At 37.2% G+C, this 22,175-nt stretch overlaps 1 protein-coding gene across 1 annotated transcript in view; it reads left to right on the forward strand.

Moving 5' to 3' along the window:
* klhl4 (kelch-like family member 4) overlaps positions 1-17,068 on the forward strand; it is a 20,042-nt gene extending 2,974 nt beyond the window's left edge. The window contains exons 2-11 of the mRNA XM_086157726.1: positions 5,940-6,107; positions 6,841-6,977; positions 7,318-7,514; positions 9,715-9,927; positions 11,133-11,319; positions 11,401-11,625; positions 12,623-12,785; positions 13,830-14,042; positions 15,495-15,666; positions 15,939-17,068. Of these exons, the coding sequence (XP_086013852.1) occupies positions 5,940-6,107; positions 6,841-6,977; positions 7,318-7,514; positions 9,715-9,927; positions 11,133-11,319; positions 11,401-11,625; positions 12,623-12,785; positions 13,830-14,042; positions 15,495-15,666; positions 15,939-15,998 (1,735 nt within the window). The 3' untranslated portion in view covers positions 15,999-17,068. The remainder of the gene's footprint in view (positions 1-5,939; positions 6,108-6,840; positions 6,978-7,317; positions 7,515-9,714; positions 9,928-11,132; positions 11,320-11,400; positions 11,626-12,622; positions 12,786-13,829; positions 14,043-15,494; positions 15,667-15,938) is intronic.
* Positions 17,069-22,175: the final 5,107 nt, after the last annotated feature.

Below are 22,175 nucleotides of genomic sequence, written 5' to 3' on the forward strand. Positions count from 1 at the left end.
TGGTTTTCTTACTTTCTATAGAAATATTATATATTGTTGCCAATCTGAGTTGATGATAATTCTGAGTAAAATGTTTGGTAAACCCTTCCTTAGATTATATTTATACTCAATATTTATCAAGTATCAGGACCTAGCTATAATCGTAAGAGGCTCCAACAATTTGCGTTATTGTATTGATGGTGTTTTTTTCATTGGATGAAGAGGACTGATTACAAGCCTAAAATGTACAAAAGCAAATACTTTAGAGATAGAAAACTATACAACATGCTGAACAAATTTGACGTATAAAGCATGGATTCCCAATACAGATACAACAAACATAGATGTCTTTGCCAAAGATAGAATTGAGTGGGGGTAGTAACGCTGCTCACAGTGAGAAGGTATGACTACTGAGCAAAAGGTGCTTTAATATTAGCGCCTCTTCGTGGTTAGTAAACCACAACTTTTCCTATTTCTACTATATAATCCTTTCAAAGAGTAAGTTGCTCTGCTGTAAGTTTTTGTGTATTCATTTTAATCTTCATCTTTTCAGATAATGTGAAAAGCGTTGTTTTAAAAGAAGACAAAGATTAAAAAATTCTAATTCAAAGTTTTATATTGTTTTTTTTTTCCAGAATTGTCAGTCTTTGTCAGGGGTTAATTACAATACAATTATAATTTAAAAAGACAAGGCAAGATCATGGAGGCAGCTATTTCATCTATAAATCAGTCGTCTCTTTCTTAACCTCTTTTAATTCTACAACCCACTGTAATGTGAAATATCTTGAAATATCCTTGTAACATTAGAAATCCTTCAGAAAGCTAAGGCATTGATGTCAGGCATTCTTGTCTATGCAAAGCTGAGAGACATTTTTCTTTTTCTGCAGTATCTCTATAAGCTGTATCCTCTTTAAACAATATTCCACTGCAGGCTAACACACACACACAAACTTTAATCCCATGGCTGAGGCTCTTATTAGGAGGCCATTATTATCTAAACTCAGAATTGAACTTCTTTGTATATGGATTCTTTGCTTCACTCATTATGAACTTGTATGTCTCCTGATTGTAGAGCTAGCAGTTGTTTCAGTCATGTCAACAGTCATTCAAAGTTTTTAACCTCATTTATTCTATTGTTTTAAATTTTATTTTAGATACATTGTGTGAGGCATTTCTGGGCTAAAACTTAACTTTCATGAATGAGGAAGTTATTTGTGGTTTTTAATCATTGTAGTTTTCTCCAGAGTTTTGTAAATGGAGTTAAACCTCCTCATCAATCTAACAGATTACTGTGGTGAAGTTGTCAACTCAAACTAAGTATAAAGCAATTTGGACATAATTCCCAGTTGTTTCCCATCCTTGTGTATGAATTTCCTTCATAAATTCGTACTCTTCTTGTCTCTTATCCAAACAACCTTTCACTATCATACGCAGAGGATATATTACTGAAGTTAACCTGAATGGAAAGGAAACCTTGACCTCTCCCATATAAACACTAACAGAGGTTTGAGTCAGCAACTGTTAGTTTGAATGATAACTCAATTCTCCCTCCAACACCTTGGAGAAGAAATACTACCACCATGTCAACCGCCATAATTCAGATATTTGTTGGAGGGCTCATAATGCCACTGGGCTTATTGGATCCTGTGTGTGGCACACAGGACAGGGCGTCCTTAAGATGCAGTAAGTTACCAAACAAAACATTTTTTTCAGTCTCAGAGTGACATCTTCATAGCTAGGAACATCATTTTTTAATACTTAATTCAGTTCTTTTTGTTATGACCACCAATGTAACATCCTGTTTCCAAACAAGGTAATTGCATATGGAAACTATGGACAAATACGTTGTTGAAGCCCCTGTTTTCAAAGTGCTTTTGACATTTGTGAGAATAAATGCAACAGTATTGTATACACAGTGCACCAAATGGATGTATTACAAAGACCATAATCTCTCACACAGTTTTTCATTAATTTTACATCGGCACTATTAGTAGAGGCTATTACTCAGTTCAAAGTTTCCCAGGGCATGCATATTTTGCATTTGCATGGAGTAGAATAGAGTACATTGTTCAAGTGGAAGAATGGGTAGTAATGTAGACATAGATTGCAAACAACAAACAATGTGCCACTTAATTTACTTAACCCTAACCCTAACTTGAATCTGGCTCAATCTGCATATATATGTAAATATAATTTGAAAACAACTCTACTGTATATAACCTAGGAAAAAAAATGTTTTTTTGATTTTGTTTTCCCATATTTTTGATACACATATTGCATCCGATGAAAATTAATTATAGCCAGTCTTGTGTGTCTGAAACCGTCCATTCATAAACTATTGAAGAGCATTCTGCATGATCCGCAAATTTTCACAGGGACAGAGTACCCCAATCCATGGCCCCCAGATACAATTTTCATTCGTTTTACGATGATAGTTATTCTTAGAACCGACAAAATCAACATACAAGTCAAATCTGTTATTCATTAGAATTTGTAGAGACCACAGCTTCAAGACACTGCCACGACTAGTCTGTTATGTAAGTGTAATATGTAAGTTGTAGTATTGTCTAAATTAAGTTAACATGTTTTATTTCAGTTTATATCAGTACAGTTTGGTTCAAGAATCTCTGCAACAAAATGTGCATGATAAGCAAGACAGCAATGGATGAATAAATGACCAAAACGTGCACAACTCAGGCAGTTTTTTTTCGGTCACTACATGAATCAGGATCCCACCCGAGAAGCTCAGTATATGATACTACCGTAAACTGATCAGACCTTTCCACCTCATGTTAAAGCTCAAGGAAAAATCAATTAAGGTGATAATTTCATATCTGTTAATAGCTAGGGCAAATTTCTACTACACACAAAAGTCCCTCTGGTCTACTACAGAGCAATTCCTAAAGAAGTGGTCCCTGTATACTGCTACATGGCCTCAGTTATTATCAATATTGAGCTGGGTGTAAAAGTGGAAGCGTAAGAATGTCTTTTGGTGCAATAGGAAAAGGGCAGACAAGAAAAATTATTTCTCAACAGTGATCAGAGAGTGTCATTACAGGAATCTAATTTTACAGTCAGTATTCACAAATTTTCTCTCCCTAAATCTGAAAATAGTATTTTGACTGCCAGCTTATGATATACAAATATAGACCTAACATATGATGCATGAGGAGTCGTAGACTCTCTTTAATAATCCTTAAGGGGCACATAATCCATTGGAAAAGAAACATTTCTTATTTGCACCTGACAAGCATGACATTCCATCCTTTGGAAGGGCTTGCTTGAGGGGATTGCCTCTAGTTGGAATAAGACAGATGTTCTCAGTAACATGTCTGAGTCATAAAATAAACTACTGCGGATGATTTGGGGAGTCAAAATCGCTCCTTAAATCATTCCACCATTCATGTAGTAGGGAAGGTTGTATCAGTTGATCAATAACAGTAGAGAAATCAAAGGATAGGACAAAATGTGATTGTGTGGTAACTCCCCTATAATCCATTACTGTCTCTTTTTTTCTTCACCTTGTGCCAAAAAACTCCCATAGCCAACCCCCAGTTTACCTAAAATGTTGATATAGAAACTGTTTGAAAGTCAGTGTATGTTCATGTCACCATTTTGAGATATCACATTGCGCAGTTTTCACAGTTTTTGTGAAAAAATACTTCATCCCCAAAATACAGCGATATTTTATGATGTGTGATCTGCAGATCCAATGTCGATGGAGATCCAGTGTTGCGAAGCTAAATGCTTTTACCGTATGTACCACGGCAGCTGCAGTATGAACTGCTGTTTGAAAAACACATCGTGTCATCGTCTTAGCGTCTGATCTTACTCGGGCAAGATTGACAACGTTGTGGAAAAATCTCTTTGGTTGTGTGTCACCGATGCAGCACAGATTTCTCTAAAAGTAGTACACTACCTTTGTCAAAATAAAACTGATAACATCATGGCATATTATCTTCTGATAGATTTGAAGAGGAAAGAAGGAAATGTCACCTAATTTATGTTTACTGAGGGATGTCTGTGAGGGAAAATAAAGCCCGGTGTTATTGTTCATTCCGCTTAATTTGGTCAGGCTTGTTGGGCCAATTTACTATCCTCAATTCTTGCAACGTGCATTGGCAAAAAGTAGTCAACAACTGATATTTCTACATCCTGTTAGCCTCTGTGCTTCCAGAGCAAGGTGTTCCAGGCCTTTACTGCTGTAATAAAACCGGCCTATACTTCTGATCATCCAAGCCACTCCTGAGAGCAAAAATATACACCTCAGAGAAATTTACTGCTCCCGAGAATGTGATACCAAAGCAATTAGTGTCTCAGAGATTGGTGGGCATGAAAAATCCTTTCAGCAAGCCTTGGAGCCAATACAAAGTAAATGCATCTCAGTTTTATGGCCCCATTGCTTATTCGGTCTTGTTTGGTATTCCTCTCCAAGACACCAGGATCATTGGGGAATTATTGTGACAGGGCAATATATTATTTCTGCATAAAGCTAGAATTTACACAATAAAGATTACACCATTGGGTACTACAGAGAAAATATTCAGAGTAAACAATTCCCACAGGAACAATTTAGTTACTTCTGCAAATGAAACAGAAGAAAGTCGCACACTTAGCGAAAAATCTTTATGATAGTGTGTTAATCTGGACATCGATAAGAGCCAACACCCCCTCTTGCCTGCCTGCATTATTAATCTTGGATTTCCCTGGTCCATTGTGTTGCGGTGTCTGGAAGGGTCCTCAGTTCATCTTTGAATTTCTATTTGCAATTTGAACTTATTTGTCAACACTTCAGTCATTGTAGTTTATTAGGGGTAATGACTGACAACACAAAGTACCAGTTTAAAGCAGTGACATTTTTCTTCACCATTATCAGTCTTTAGACAGCAGAAGCACCATGAGATGACAGTAAGCTTCTTCTATGAGAAGATTTGGTTCTGTTTATGTAGCGGAACAAACAACCCCAAATGTCAATGAGTGGACCTGCTCTGTGAAGGACACCAAGTGGCTGAGCTGCATTATTTGGCACGCATTTGAAGGATTACTTGGATGCCTGTAAAACAGCGTGTAATCTAGCAGCCTATGGGGAACGGAACCCAGCTTTACCACAATGCTGTGATGAACAGGCTTCTTCACTTGTTTAGTCCCTGTCTTTGGGAAACACACATGCACACACAGATATACAGCCCCACAGGGGAACAGAAACAAAGGCCTGCACATACAAACATAGGGAGATTCTGTGTGGAAAGCTGTTGCTTTGACTTTGCATTCCCATCGGAATGTAACTCTTAGTTATCCACTTATGCATGGAGTTTAGACCATAACAGTTTTAATTTCAGCTTAGGGGGGCAAGAAAGATGCAGAAACACCATAGGGAAGCAAGAGCTCAACGGTGCCGTGTGTCCAAAACAGACTCCTTTGTTTCCTAGAAATGTTCTTGCTTATCTCCGAGCGTGCAGCCTTTTTAATATATTCTTTTTCATTAAATTATTGTAGTGTTATAATAATAGTCAGGGGGGATGAACGATACGCAGTTTTTAATTTTCTTGTTCATCATGAAATATGAAAATATGAAATGATATTATGTGAAGGTTCCCAGTACATCCTTTTGGTTTTTGCCCTGAACAAACTTTTTACTGAGAGTGGATCGAAAAGAGAAAAACTGAGCAAATCATTTAAGGGAAAGTATTTTCTAGGGCGGGGAATTAGATTCATACATGCATTTCATAACTGTGAGATTGTAGTAATATAACAAAACAACACAACTTTGTGGTTTAATTGATGCTGTGATGCTAATTATTGTCACATTTCTCACAAAATAATCTGTTGAATGTTTGAACTCACATTACAGATTCAATTATTTTTTTAATTAAAAAAATACAATAGAAGTGCACAGTCCCACCGCCTTTGGCAATTTTTCAGTCACACGTCCTCTCTTTGCTTGACTCCTCTCTTTGCAGGTTGGCTCTAAGCACCTTCTCCAAAATGAACAACAACTCGTCTGATGAATTTTTCCAGGCCACAAATCATGCAGAACAGACTTTCCGCAAGATGGAGAACTACTTACAGCACAAACAGCTTTGTGATGTCCTGTTGGTAGCAGGGGATCACAAGATACCAGCCCACAGGTTGGTATCTGTCCTTCTTTCTGCTATAATTTCTATGTTGATGAAGTAATACGGACGCTAATTTAGTCATCAGTATGGACATTTGGACTTTGGTCCCTCTCTGGTCCACAGTTAAAATTCTGAAACACACTGGCATTGAAAGATGAATAAATGAATCACTTAACTCAAGAGAAAACTTTTCAGATATTCAGGCGACGGTTGACAGAATTTGACATGATCTAACATGAAAGGTTCGATGGTCTTCGTATAAATAATTCACAGCGGCACTCTGCTGTGATCAAATTGAACCTCTGCCCTTTTGAATCTCCACATTGTATTTCAGATACGAACAAAAGCCGTCATTCATTACATAGAAGAGACAGCATTTGACTGATTTTATAGATGCTTGATGTTTAATTTCATTGACTGAATATAAAAATAAGGATGTTTCCCAGTGTATTTCATCATTTTATCCAGACAGTGTAAAGTACTCACGTTCAGTTGCTGATCTCATTTGATTAAAGCTGTATGATCAGAGTCAATATAACTGCATTAGCACATCCAACTCAATGACTGCATGCAGTGGAAACTAGTAGGATAATGCAGGATTCACTAATAAGGTTTTTTATCCTTTTCTCATGAGGTGACACCGAATTCCAAGGGCGAGTGATATTAAGCGATATCAACCATCAGCCGGTAAAACTCGCCTTGAACAAATATCTGATCATTATTTCTTGTATTTTGTTTTTGACAGACTGGTTCTGAGTGCTGTATCAGACTACTTTGCTGCAATGTTCACTAGTGATGTGAGGGAGGCAAAGCAAGAGGAGATCAAGATGGAGGGAGTTGATCCAGAGGCCCTCAGATCCCTGGTTCATTTTGCCTACACTGGTGAGTGCTCATAAAGGCTTTCACGAGCTCTTGAATTTTGTTATGAGACTTTTGAAATCCAACCATGATTAAAATGGATCAATAAAACCATGTATACTGAGTTGGTGCTGACCTGAAAAAAGCACTGTTGTAACATAATATTGTTTTATGTTACCATTCAGTGTACACTTTACATTTTCTTAAGTTTTTTTCAATAGTTAAGATGTTAAGATATCCATCGGTATGAACGGTCTGAAAATTATCTTCTTTATCCTTTACTGTTTTTTATTTATTTTATCACTATATCACAGGTTTTGACAATGTGGCTGTATTAAAGAAAAAAAATATTGTGACATTGCAGGTGTCCTTGAACTGAAAGAGGAGACCATCGAGAGTTTACTGGCTGCAGCTTGCTTACTCCAGCTTTCGCAAGTCATCCAAGTTTGCTGTAACTTCCTCATGAAACAGCTTCACCCCTCCAACTGTCTGGGGATACGTTCCTTCGCAGATGCCCAGGGCTGCGTAGATCTGCTGAATGTCGCTCATAACTATACAATGGTAGGACAGCCAATTACTAGACCTCATCGTTATTTGACTTAATGACTTATTTTGTAATAAGGCCTTGAGTATGCCGAATGAGTTTTGTCACCTCTAGTTGTGATAATGAATGCTATAAAGACAGTTGAAACGCTTGGTTTTATTGCTGCTGTGAGTAAATTAACATGAACATAAACCCACCGTGAATGACATTAAATTAACCCATCACATATTTCATATTGACTGGATTTTCACTCAGCCAACAAGAAGATTCCGTTCATTATTCTCAATGCTGAAAAATGTATTGTATGTTCTCAATTGAGAATTAGATCATCTCAACTTATGGCCATGTTTATTTATTTTTTTTATCTAGTTTTTTTTTTTCCAGAAAGCATCATGGATGAATATACAGTACTTCAAATGTTTGATTATTTTAGACCATTCCCAGCTTTTACGGCTCTTAATCTAAATAACCTGTCATAACCTGTAATGGAATGAATCGTTGGTGTCTTGAAACATACATCCTCCCAATCTAAGCAGAGGAATAGCGGCATGCACATTTGAATAGAAATGAAATTGTTTCATCCTCTCAATTTAGATATGTGACTTAGAGATAAGACATATGGCTGCACATTTATTAGTAATCTGCATGATTTAAAATTTTTATTTCTATTTATATCTGAGAGAAATATTTGCATTCCATTACGATTCTTACACTTACTTGTCAGATAAGGACCTGCTGGTCATGCAGCTGGGACGGCATGGGACAAATGTTATCTCCTAAAGGACATCTGCTCAGCCTGTTTTCATAGGCACCCCGTAGGATCAGGAGGTTAATCTAATCATCAAACTGCACTCGAAGGCCAACTTCCTGTTCAATCACTATAGTAATGAGCAGCAAGAGCTGGCGCTTCCTGCAAGTCTATCCTCTGGGTTTTGAGTGGAACTAGTTTTGTTTGAATACACATGTGTTTCCTTGTGAGGTTGCCCTCTTACATCCTTTTCCTTTGTGAAAGAGTGAGATAAAAACCTTTTTCGGTCAAAAGCAGTAAATAATTATATTTGTCAGTAGAAACAATATTCATCATCAAAACATATTACGTAAAAAGACTGGCAGTTAAAGAAGTAGCGTGCCACTTTATACGGTTAAACAGGGATTGTTCAACACTCAGTTTCTCAGCCGGCCCTAGATTACACATCAGCATTCCACTTTCTGAGAAAACACAGTTATTACACAATTACTGGTTTGCTGAGCTATGCTTTGCAAATAGTTTGCTCACTGTTGAGCATAGCCAGGAAAATATGATTTGAAAATATTATCTAATAGACCCAGTCCATGTCTTGGTTTTGCAATAAAACTGATAATTATAAATAACAGGTCTCAACTACTTTCTCTGTCATTACCATGATTGAACAGTGGATGTCTATTGTGAGGTGTGCTGCGTTTTAAACCCTGTATTTATAATAGATCCTACAAAGACACCATCAGCGGTTGTACCAAGATTCCTCTCTGTAGTTGCCACCATAAATTGTTATTGTTGCTCAATAATTAATGCTCATTTTCTTTGTTCAAAAATGAACCAGCAACATATGTGGTCAAGGTTTACCTTATAATTCTTTCATACCTTTTAATGTCCAATATAGCCTACTATGGAGTCATAAAGGAGGCTGACAATTTTATAAGGTATCCTCTCTGATGGAATTGCCCACAGACACTGTCCTTGAAGAGGTAGCCATGCAGTGTTGTAATATTGTCCCGGCTCCTGGCCAGTAAATGGAAGATCAATCTTTAGGAAGGCAATAGAGAACATTCCCCACAAAATTTAGAGGGTCCTGGTACATTGGTGTGATAAGGTGTTTATGCGCTATGCCTTTTTTGTTTCGCATTAAAAGCTGATGATCGGCTAAATAATGCCATGTGTGATCTGCAGAAATGCTCTCATTGTTTAAAAAACTGTCGGTTGGATTCATGACCTCCTGTGTTATTTGTTTTGTTTCATGAGTTTAATTAAATACTGGACAGTCTCATCTGTTCATTCAAACATATGAAGCACTTAGAAGCAACTCTTATAGCAATCACAGGAAGACAATCAGAATTGTATTCTCTGCTGTTCGTCCTCATACCATGCAAATAAGTCCTACTCTCATTAAATCACAAACTGTGCCATCTTTGTCGTCTTGAATGTGAACGTGATGAATGTCCATTTCTTTCTTGTACAAGGAGAACTTTCTGGAGGTTATTCAGAACCAAGAGTTTCTCCTGCTCCCAACAGCTGAGATTGTTAAATTACTCTCCAGTGATGACATCAATGTTCCCGATGAGGAAACCATATTCAAGGCTCTGATGATGTGGGTGAGATATGATGTCCAGCATCGACAACAAAACCTCGGAGTGCTTCTTGCTTACATCCGTCTTCCTCTCCTTCCTCCACAGGTGAGTCCTCCCACTAGCCAGCATGGCATATTTTTACATATTTAATGACTGATAAAATACATTTCATCAGCAAAAATGTAATCCATATTTTTAAAGTTCATTACAAGCTTCACAATAAGAATCATTATGTGTTTTTATGTACGTATGTATGTTTGTGTACTATATCTACAAGCGTGTGTGTGTGTGTGTGTGTGTGTACTGTGATCCATAGCCTAATGGAAACCTGTAACTGTTATAAAAAATAAATTGGGTTGCATTTATACAGGCACTTCAAAACATTTCACAAACTCATGGAATCCATCATAATAATTGCTAACAACTCGCTGCTTCCAATTCAACCCCTCGAAATCTTTTTCTGTGACATTGTACTCGATCATTTAGAAGCTATCAAGTAAAAAATAGGGGTGACAGAGTCTTCTGCCTCCTCATCAATATTTTTTTTCCAAAGGATCATTTCCTTTCGTAATCCACAAGGAGGAATAATGTTAAACATGTCTTACTTCTCAACCATGCACATTTTCATTAGCTTAGAAAGTGCTATGAAAAATTAAGAAAAAACTGAATAAAGCATGCTGAGCATAAACTGTAGCTAAAAGAAAGTTCAACTTCAAGTAATAATTATAATTACAGTGTGATTATTGCAGTATAAAGACAGCTCTGTTTTTGTGCATGATGTTATGTCTGCATCAGGTCACATGTGTCCATGTGAACGTTCTTATGTCCAAATACAATGGTAGCATTATGTTTTATATAGAAATTGTCATTTTAGCCTGCAGTGTTTATTGAGAGAGTAGGTTACTTGAAGGCACTTTTGTTTTGTCTGACACATCATTGTATTTAGAGATGACTGCAATTAATTTATCTTCTTCTTTTAAGCGCATAATAATCTAAATGAAATATATTTAGATCTAGATATCTAATGTAATTTAAATTGACTCTGAAGACATGTTCTTGCTATAAAAGAGACTGAAATCAAAACTGGACCAGATCAGTATACTTCAAATCAGGATTACTAAATATCCCTCCCTTTGTAAAGCAGCTGTAAATGAGATGACCCTGGTTATATGTTAACACACATTTCTATTGAGTCATATTGTTTTTTTTTTTATTTGATTTTTTTAAAGCATGATTTTCCGATAGCAATACAAGGAATCATTTTAATTTTGAGTTGTAGTTTAACAAAATGTAAAAATCTTGAAATCTAGCTCCTAGCAGATTTGGAAAACAACAAGATGTTCTCTGATGACCTGGAATGCCAAAAGCTGTTGATGGAAGCCATGAAGTATCATCTTCTACCCGAGAGACGTCCAATGTTTCAGAGCCCAAGAACCAAGCCTCGAAAGTCCACTGTGGGTGCTCTTTATGCAGTCGGAGGGATGGATGCTACCAAAGGTATGACATAATCAATACAATGATAAAATCCAATCGATGCTGCATAATTCATTTCAACGTTTTTGTCGGTGTTTTTTTTAGGCTCCACTACAATAGAGAAATATGACTTGCGGACAAACACCTGGGTCCAGGTTGGCATTATGAATGAACGGCGCCTGCAGTTTGGTGTGGCAGTGATAGACAACAAATTGTATGTGGTGGGTGGAAGAGATGGACTCAAGACATCCAATATGGTGGAGTGCTACAATCCAGTCACTAAAATATGGTCCACAATGCCTCCCATGTCAACACACAGGCATGGACTTGGTGAGTGTATGCCAGAGCCTCAACGGTAGTTTCCAAAAATCAGATCTAATGAAAAAGTATTAGACACACTGAATATGAATCATTCATTTGAGGGCCTGCAGCTGTACAGGAAGAACAAATGTACACATTTAAAATGATATATATGTTTTGGTTGCTCTTCTCAAAGATCAGAGTTTGAGATAACGTAGTCACAGTTCTTTTACATATCTAAAGGGTTGGATTTTCAGCTTAGTCAGACGTCATGGTGGTATGAAACATGATACAGTCGCAGCTAGCTTCCGCATTTTCTTTTGAGGTACATGGCAGATATGTTCCAATTCCTCTATCAAAGCTGGGCAGCCTATGCTGAGCCTGTTTTTTTCCATAACCCTCCCTGCCCAATAAATCTCATATCAGTGGCATTTTGATTTGCGGTTGAAACAGGTCTGCCTAACAGAACAGGGAGATCTTGTCAAAGCTTTCGACTCACTCACCCTCTGTGGTCAGAGGTATCAGCGAGCCCGGGAAATGAAACTGCTCAGATGTCTTTCTATTGTCTGATGTTTCCTGTAACAAAAACCCTTTTGCTGCTTTGCATGCACATTTGGAGTGTGAATTTATTCAAGCTTAGAACACCCCTGTCCAGCTGCTGAAAAAGATGTTTCTTTTGTGTTTAAAAAAAAGCTACAATTTTTGTTACAAATAAAGCTTAATTTCATGCATTAGTTTTTCTTGATGATGTTAGTCTGGCTTCACTGGGCACAGTTTAGCTGTTGTGTTGTAAGACTATTATTTCTTTGGATCATTGTTTTATCCTTTGATTTGGGGAAATAGGAGTTTATAGGCTTATGGGCTTTCATTTTGAGCAGACTGGATCAGTTCTGTGACGCTCACTGTGCCTTTTACAATGATTTTACAATTAACTTGATTTTTGTGTTTGTGTACATATGTATGTGTATGCAACAACAACAACAACAACAATAATAATGATAATAATAAATTCCTCCGATTTATGAAGGAATTGCTGTGCTGGAGGGCCCTATGTATGCAGTAGGAGGCCATGATGGCTGGAGCTATCTCAACACGGTGGAACGCTGGGACCCGCAGGCCAGACAATGGAACTACGTTGCCAGTATGTCGACGCCACGGAGCACGATGGGCGTCACAGCACTCAATGGAAAGTAAGCTGCCATGTTTTTGTTGACTTTATAGACTGCTCAAGGTGGTTTAATATAAGTGTGCTATATCATAGCAACTGATAATCTACATTGGTGTGTGTTCATTTTTTGCCTTGAGACCCAAAAATTCTGGACGTCTGAAAAGCACTAAGGAGTACAATTAAAGAAAACTAAAAATAATCACAAACAACAAAAAAAGAATTAATCAAAAGCTAGACTGTCAGTTTGTTTTAAATTGTAGTCAGTAAGATATATGATGTTTATTTTACTTCTATTACCTTGTCATCATCATGTCAGTTTGCACATTGCACAGAAATGAATAGAGCTGTCTAAAGACAGATATCTTTACTTCCTCTGTTTCACAGCTCAGCAGTATTATAACACATAACCTCAAAGAGAGCATGGTTGAACTCAAGCACACTTGCATAAACGAACATATGATGTATTGTCTGACAAAATAATTCACATTCTTATGGACAGTGTGAGATACACAACAACGTGGCAGTACAGGACTGAGTAGCCAATAGAGGAGATCAAGACTGATATTACAAAGTAATTAATATAATGTAATCTGTAATCCTAAAAAACTTGTATGTAATTTTTTTTAATTGTATGCGTTCTGTAAATGATTTCCCATACTATTTTAATGTAAATTATATTACTGTAACAATGGAAAAAGAGAGTTGTTCAGCTTCATCCAGAAATCCAGTGGAATAACTGATTGTTATTTCTGCATCTAGGTCAAAAATAGACATCATGAAACTGTTTCCCTAGCTGCTACTTTCTTGCTCCTGGGCCTGTGAGCTACACTCACTCAAAAAAGTGATGTGAGATTTTTGTGAGAAGTGACTTTTAAGGAAAGAAACATTTGAAATATGCTCTCTATCACTCATTGGTCCATCTTGCAAAAAATCTGTCATAGTATTCCTATTTTACCAGGACTTTAACAAACAACAGACTTCTAATATGGATGATTTTTTCAAAATGTTTTGTACATTCATTAATTCCATAAGTAACAGTTTGAATCCGTTGCATTTTCCTTTTCAGACTATTTTCAGTGGGTGGCAGAGACGGGAGCTCCTGTCTGAGGTCAATGGAGTGCTTCGATCCTCACACCAACAAATGGAGCATGTGTGCTCCGATGACCAAAAGACGAGGAGGAGTCGGGGTGGCAACCTACAATAACTTCCTCTATGCTGTGGGTGGACACGATGCCCCGGCCTCCAACCACTGTTCTAGACTCTCAGATTGTGTTGAAAGGTTAGAACATATTTTTCCTTCAGAGATAATGCATAAACACACAACGAGTTGCAAAATCTGTTCATGATTTGTTGTTTTCAGTTAATGGAATTCACCCTGGCCAAGGGGAAAGACTTTTTGACCTTCTTCAGGTTATTAGCGTCTTTCACACACGAAAAGAGTTATAGTTTTACATCAGTTGTTTACTTTATAGTAACTGGCACCATCTTGTGGCCAAAACACACCCCTGTGAGCGTGGGTAGCTAATATTGAATAACCTGTACGGCTGCTTAGTACACTGAGAGTCACCTCTGTGGCTGTGCAATTCTTGAAGCCATTAAATACTTATACATATATTTATTATAGTTACAGGGGAGCGAGATTAAATAAAAAAATTATCACATCCAAAGAGGGAAATTTATCAAAAAAGAAAATTGAAAATTGAAAGATATTGAGGTGGCAAAACGGTGTAAACAGAGAGACAGAAAATGACCCATGACTTTGCATCTTATCTCGTTTTTTTACATACTAAATGACAACCAGTCATTGATTTGATACCAGGCATATATGTATACATATATATACATATATGCCTGGTATATCTATCATCTCAAATTTACTGAATGTTTTTGTCTGAAAACAGAAGTAGCAATAGAAATTTGCATTTTTTGAGTAATGGAAATATGTGTCCAACGCCTCCTTTTTGGGAAGCTTTTTTTTTGCTTCTCATAGATACATGTTCATTGAGCAGTATGACTGCCAATGGAGTTCAATAAACTGTTATGATAGGAACTTACATTTGTTTCTTTACTTTTTTGTTGCACTGATTTGAATACTTACTGATCAAAATTAATGACAATTATTGCCATGTCAGTCACATTTATAACCCTATGACAGGTTTACATATTTCTTTCTGTATTACTGCTCAGTACTTAATGAGTGTCAACTGCGCACTGACACATCTCTTTCATCAATGTTACTTGAGCAAACTGTAGGCTGCATGATGTCAGTGATGCGCGACATCGTAATCAATTAATACAGTAGACAAAAAAGTAATTTATAATAATTTTACACACTGAAATGGCTTTCACAGTTCAAAGTAAACACTTTTCTTGCTCCCTATGTCTATCATTTGCCGTTCATACATTTCTCGAAAAATGGAGCCAGTGCACTGATGACCGTTTAGATACTGGGGATTAAGTGAAAATGTGGATGCCTTGTTCTCCTTGACATGGATGCATGAATACTGATTGAGGTGATAAGATAATGAGATGAGACAATAATCCTTTAGAGAGCATCCAGGCACCAAAGTAGGCAGTATAATTGTGATGAAAATGCATTTCAAATGGAGAGAGGTGTTCAAAAAGGGTATGATCTTCTACAAAATAAATATAAAAGATGGCATACAAAAAGTTTTCAAACATTTGTAACCTGCCCATGAAAATCTCCATTTTAATTAAATGAATTTTTCAGGTATGACCCGAAGACGGACACTTGGACCACAGTGGCGTCTCTGACTGTTCCCCGGGACGCAGTGGGTGTTTGCCTGCTGGGGGACAGACTCTATGCTGTGGGAGGATATGATGGCCAGTCATACCTCAACACTGTTGAGTCTTATGACACACAGAACAATGAATGGACTGAAGTAGGTTACTTTTATAACTTACCTTTATTTGAAAAGTTAATTTTTACACAATGAACTACAATTGTCCTCGTTGAAGTTTCATGAAGCTTTCATTTTTTTTTTATTTGTTGGGTTTGTTGGGGCTTAGCCAGTCATGTTTTATAGTGTTTCTTTGATCAAACTATCTACTCTAATGTTATTATTGTCATCCTCTTATTTGCATGTCATGAAACTGGTATTTCAAAACCGCAGCTGAGAAGCTGCCTGTTAACCCCTCTTTGTTTCCCCTGCAGGAGGTCCCTCTCAACATTGGCAGGGCTGGCGCCTGTGTAGTGGTGGTGAAATTGCCTTAAGCGTTGAACAGCATAGATAAAAAAATAAGAGATTGGCGAGCAGAATGGACACATAAAGCAACAGATCAAGGACACATCCATCGAGAGACATGAATTTTTTGTCTAATTTCGTCAAAAGAAAAATACCGGGACCTTGCCCATTTATTAGCGAACATGCCCGTCAGCTGGAGTGGACTTGTTCAGAAACTGAAAAGCATTGCACATTCAAAAAAAATATCCACAGACTTGGCTGAGCTGTCACAGGAGTCAGACGCGTTGTTTTTTTTTTTTTGTCCTTTTGTTAAAGGATCTTTGAAAAAAATACATCTACAAAATCTGTTCTGGTAAGCTTTACAGCAAATGTTTACCACCGCATCATCTCTATCAGTGCCATTACAAACAGTGTAACCGGAGCTTACATCCCCCCTGACAGCCACTCGAATGGCTATGCCACTGTGAATACTGAGGGTGAAGGATTTAAAAAAAAAAATCCCCCCAAAAAATCACAACTTTGATGTATTTTGAAAAGTTGAGTTTAGAGCTACAAGACACCAAAGTAGTTTGCTTGGCATAGAAGGCTTACACTTCACACATCACATAAATGTTTACAAAATGTGAATTACAGAAAATATATCATATTGATATTCGCATTACTGTACAGAATTTGTGGATTTTTCAAAATACAATTGTGTTGATAAAACAAATCTAATCCAGTGTACTACCACTATAGTTGTTTTTCTTCTCTACTTTTTTTTTCTAGGCATGCTAACTAAGGTATTGAATTATTTGATTTATACAAAAGCATATATAAAAACAACTGTCGGTTATCTTGAACTATGATATAAAGCCACTGACCCAAACCAAAAGAAACAGCAAAGCAGTTACTTGTCACTTCACTAATGTGATTTTGATTAGAATTTCTAGATTTGTACTTGGTTGTACCCACAACAAACTCTGATGTATCTAACATGTTTGGACTGAGAACAATTTGTACCTGTACTAATGACATGTTTTGCGAAAAGTTACTTTCTATGTTTTTATCATAATTTTGTACAGCATGCAAACCAAAAAAAAAAAATAAATACAATAACTTAAGTCTTCTCTGCACGTTCCTAATCACATCAATAACTGGTTACATCCCTTATGGCTTCATTTTCTTTCTTTCTTTCTTTTTTTGACATTCGATAATGACCGTCTTCTAACAGGTTTGCGTGTCTTTTTGCGAAACAAAAAGAAACAAAGAAAGAGTGAATGGAAACATTCTGAGTAATGTAAAACTTGAAGGTGAAAATGAACATGAAATACTTGACTGTTATTGTGAAGTTAGTTGGCTTGAATCTTAATGGTCTTCTCTAATGTTTTATTTTCATCTGTTTACATTTACTCTTGTCAAATCTCATAAAGGAAATCAATGAAGGATAATGGCTTTTACCAGAATTAGCCAATATCTCAATATATTTGTCTAATTAATTCAACACATTGAAGGCTACTAGCTGAGGTAACATTAAACTATAATGGTGGAAGTAATTAAGTCTGTCCCTGCTTCCGATATAATTGTTGCAAAAGTTTAGACTTTGCAATTTTCCAGTCAGTTTAGCAAGTTTCTTCTGTTAAATAAGTGCTCTTTCTAAGTCAGTATTCACTCCCATAGTCAAAAATACCCAGACATCTACACAATGGAAGGTCCAGTATCATATAATCGCTCCAAAATGTTTTTAATATCATTTGACCATTGGTTTAGTGATTTGTGCTTTCGTCTTGCCGAAAGAAGGTTCCAAGTTCTCTCCTGGTTCTCCGGCTTCCCTATAAAAACAAACATCTGGTTAATTCGAGGCTTTTATATTGATCGTAGATGGTAGTGAGAGGGTGAATATCTGCAAGTCTAATTGGCCCATGTAAGTAATTGGTTGAGGGTCTGAGACCCTGTTTGCATAACAATGTAGAGAATGTATGAATGAATGAAAACCGCCATGAATATGTTAAAAGATACCCTTCATCGTGTTACTTTAATTGTTTCTCCATCTACACTTTCATTAGATTCTCATAAAATAATAATGGAGATTTGGTAGGATTAACTGCATACTTGTTTTTCTCAGCCTTCTCAGAACACAAACTCTGATAGCACCAGGGACCACAAAGCTTAGTTTGCAAGTAAAAAAAAACAAATATTTTTGATTCATCCATCCATCTTCTGCCACTTATCCTGCAGTGAGGTTCACGGGGGGATGCTGGAGCCTATCCAAGCTGTCATCAGGCGAGATACATCCTGGACTGGTCACCTTTATCCCGGGCATCCTCTGTGTGTCCTTGTAAATTCTGAAATGTCTTTTGTTGTGGTTGCCTTGATGACGGGCCAGGGCGAGTGTAAACAATGTGCCTGGAGATCTGCTGAGCGAAGGCACACAAAATCTAGTTGAACTAAAAAGCTCAAAATAAAGAAGGAAAAATGCAGGACCTGAATTATCCGATATTTTTTATGCCATTTTTACGCCAAATTAAAGAAATATGACAGAAGAAATGTGTATTAAGGGGGGATGGACTATTGCATTGGCATACAGCTTCATATATAGATTTAAAGGACTCTATACTGATAAAAACCAGAGCAATAATAAGTTTTGTGTTTAGCCTTTTGAATACCAGATTAGTCCCACAGATAGTCTCCTGGCACAACAACAAAAAGGGCATCAACAGTAAAATCACATTAATAGAAAAGTCCATACATTTTCATTATTATACTTTATCATAAAAACAAGCTGACACACAATCCCGGAGTCAGAGAATTTTAAAGCAGCAGATTCATTTTGTTCCTGCAGAGGTTATCGATTACGTTGCATTTTGTTTTCTATTTTACCCTAGGCGTTTTTCCTTTAAATGCCCATAGAAAGAAACAAGTAAATCGTATAGTTTCAGTCACGGGGAGGAAGCCCGGTCCTGTTGGCACTGGATGGACAAGGTGCAGGAGGGGATTTCAATGTATCTCAGGTCAGACTGGAGGGAAAACGTGCTTGCAGAACACACAAATAAGATATTTTCTTTAAGGACACCAGCCTTGACAAAAGCTATTGGCATTCTGATTATTAAGATGATTATAAATACCATTTCTTGTGTTTTTTATGAGATTTTTTCAATTCCTGTAAATTATCAGCATCCCAACTGCATCCCTATGCTCCCTCCTGATATGATCATCTCATTGGTTATCAAAAGAGGGTGCTGTTGCACTGCAGAAGCCATATCGTACGATACATGCCACAAGATCTATTCTGATCAAAATAAATGTCACCCGGCATTAAAAGTGCCAGGGCCAAATACTCCAGTATGGTAGCCCACATAATTTTTAAGACAAGATGATGAAATATTGGGATATTGGATATTAAGGTGCCTTCACTCACTCTCAGATGAAGATCTTACTAAGGGTTTAAAGAAGAGACTGAGCAGGATGAGTTCTAACTTGTGAGATGATTTGCCAGATTTGCAATGAATTATGAGTCCCATTTTTTTTTTTTTCAAACAATTCCTTGTAATCTTGTGACAAAAGCAGCTGGTTTATTCTATTTCCGAGCTCCCTTTCCACTCTATTTCCGTTATATCTTCTAGGAGTGAGGGGAGAACTCTTCCTGACATTTATTTATTTACTTATTTATTTGCGTGACGGTGAAAACAGATGGAAAGTGATGAGAAAAAGGTAGAATGGCAAAATGCAAATGGCAGACATTGTTTATTTTTTTTTCTTTTGTGAAGATACTTTTGAATTTAGGGGGCGGAGAAGTTTACATTTTAAATTGTTGTCATACATCATTGCAGGTGAAAATCAGCCAAGTTGTAAATACCAGCACATTAACTAAAAAGCTGATTTATGTGCATTTTCTTTATGAATAAAAAGATGGAATTAAATGAAAGCAAATGAATAGAGAAACTTATAAGCACACATTTTATCTCACCAAACACATTTTTCTTCTGCTAGATAAATGATAACTATGCATAATTGTTTCCTATCAAATGACTGTCTCAGAACTTCAGCTCAGATCACTTGTTTTAACACTCACCAAAGAACATGGAGAAAGGGGGTATGGTGTATTTGTCAAAAAACAGTGTTCTAACTGAATATATATATATTTATATATATATATATATATATATATATATATGAAAAAAAAAATAGACAGCATGCCGGGTATCATCTTCACCATGGGGACAAAAAACAAGATGCATGCATCTACAAGTGCCACAACAAACTGTCAACTTAAAATAACATTGTTTCGTCAAGCCCGCTTGAATAAGGCTGTTAACATAGCACTTTTGACATCTTCCAATGGATGGCTATGTCAAACAAAATGTTACGTGTTCTCCTCCCAGGTGACGGCAAATGGATTACACACTGCAACCATTTTTTGGCATCCGACTGGATTGAGAAAGACAAGTAGTAGACAGGAAGCAGGACAGTGTCTACCTGCAGAAAGCCGGTTCCGTGTTTAACCAAAAAACAAAGGTGAGCTTGAAACATTACATGCCTGAGGAGCTGCAAACCAAAACTATAGCCTTAATGTGACTCTGGCAGTAATAAAGCAGTTAGCTGAGCTATCTTGAGTCCAGCACAGATACAAAGAATGACAGTTGCTTCGCTCGTCTGATCAAAGGTAGCAGACAAGTGCTGTAGATTCTTACTCCACCCCCCCAACCCCGTCTCCATCTAATGATAGTTGAATTCATTGTCATCTCATTATCTTTGAAGAGGGAGAAAGATCCCTCCTGTACGAGTGGGCACTGTGTCTCTTGCCATCAGACGGGACCTCAGATTGGTGAAGCTCATTCTCATCTCATTATGTTGAGTGAGAGATATCAGACATATTCCATCTGTGTAATGCCTTTCACTCACATGACGCCATTCCGGGTTGTACAGAAATACTGCCTGTGCATAGCTGATTCAAGGCTGGTATCTATAAACAGGTTAGGATACGAGCAAATAAAAATCACTGTGTGGTTAAAAACCACTACATGCAAGAGAATTCTGCCAAACTTGAGATGCATCTCTTAATGGTTTTAAACCAGAACTTAACACCCGTGATTCTTCGGGGGAACTGGCTGCGGGGATTTTTCCGAGTCTTCTGTAGTTGTTCTCTGCTTTCCATTAAAAAAAAAAAAAAAAACCTTCAAATTAAAGAAACAAGCAGGCAAAGAAAAAGACGTAAAAAAACGGAGAAACATCCACATGTCACAGATTATGATAGAACAACACTCTTGACCTGAAGACGTACATATTTCCAAACATTCCCCTGTATTTCTCCTTTTTTCTTCTATCTTTATATGTCTATTTTTGTCCTGGAGTGAAAAGAAGCGTACACTCAATTGCTTTTACCATTGTTCCTAAATAGTATTCAAATAAAACCAAATTGTGCCCGCAGCAGCCAAAAAAACGTGTGTCAAAATGTCAAACTGGTCCTGGCTCTCTTGACTGAGTCTAACAGACATCGTGGGCTAGTTGCCAAAACATCTTATCACTGACAAAGCACAGAGGAAACCACTACATTGATCTACATGATGGATGTCAGATGAAAATGAATCCAGGCGTGGTTTTATCAGCTTTAAATTCATGCATTGGGAATCCTGTCAGGGGTGAGAAATGTGGATGTGGACACTGACTCTCACTGTTTGTCAAGATTTTACATCCCTCCCCCATTGATACTTGTTTGAAGCGAGTCATCTGCTGTCGAGCAGCTTGCTGCCAATCCGCGTGAGGATCTCAATTCAACATTTGTGAATTCCTCAGAAATGAATGCAATTAGACTGTTTGTGGGTGTAAAATATCCCTTTGCATATTCCAAGCAATCTATCATTTTAATGGGCTTCAAGTTTCTCAGGGAAAACTCTTTAATTTGGTAACTAGCCTTGTCTATTTCTTATGTTTTGTCTCAAATTCCGACAGTGAAGCGGTGACCCGTCAACAGCACATTTTTTTTTCCGCCCAAGTTTTGTTTCTTTTCAAGTGTTGACAGTTTAAAGAAATGCCGGACTAAAAAATCAGACTTTTTATAGCAGAGCATCAGATGACGCATTGACACAAATGCAATAATGAGGTAACATCAAACTCGGAGAAGATCACAAAACACGAACCGTTCAATTCTTTGAATGTTTTTTTGTTTTTTGACCATGATGACAACGCCGCTCTGGTCCAATTCATTCTCCGAGTCATCGCGGCGCCCA

Source organism: Fistularia commersonii, chromosome 13, assembly GCF_037954325.1.
Source record: "Fistularia commersonii isolate RoL2024-O1a breed Wild chromosome 13, RoL_Fcom_v1.0, whole genome shotgun sequence".
NCBI lineage: Eukaryota > Metazoa > Chordata > Actinopteri > Syngnathiformes > Fistulariidae > Fistularia > Fistularia commersonii.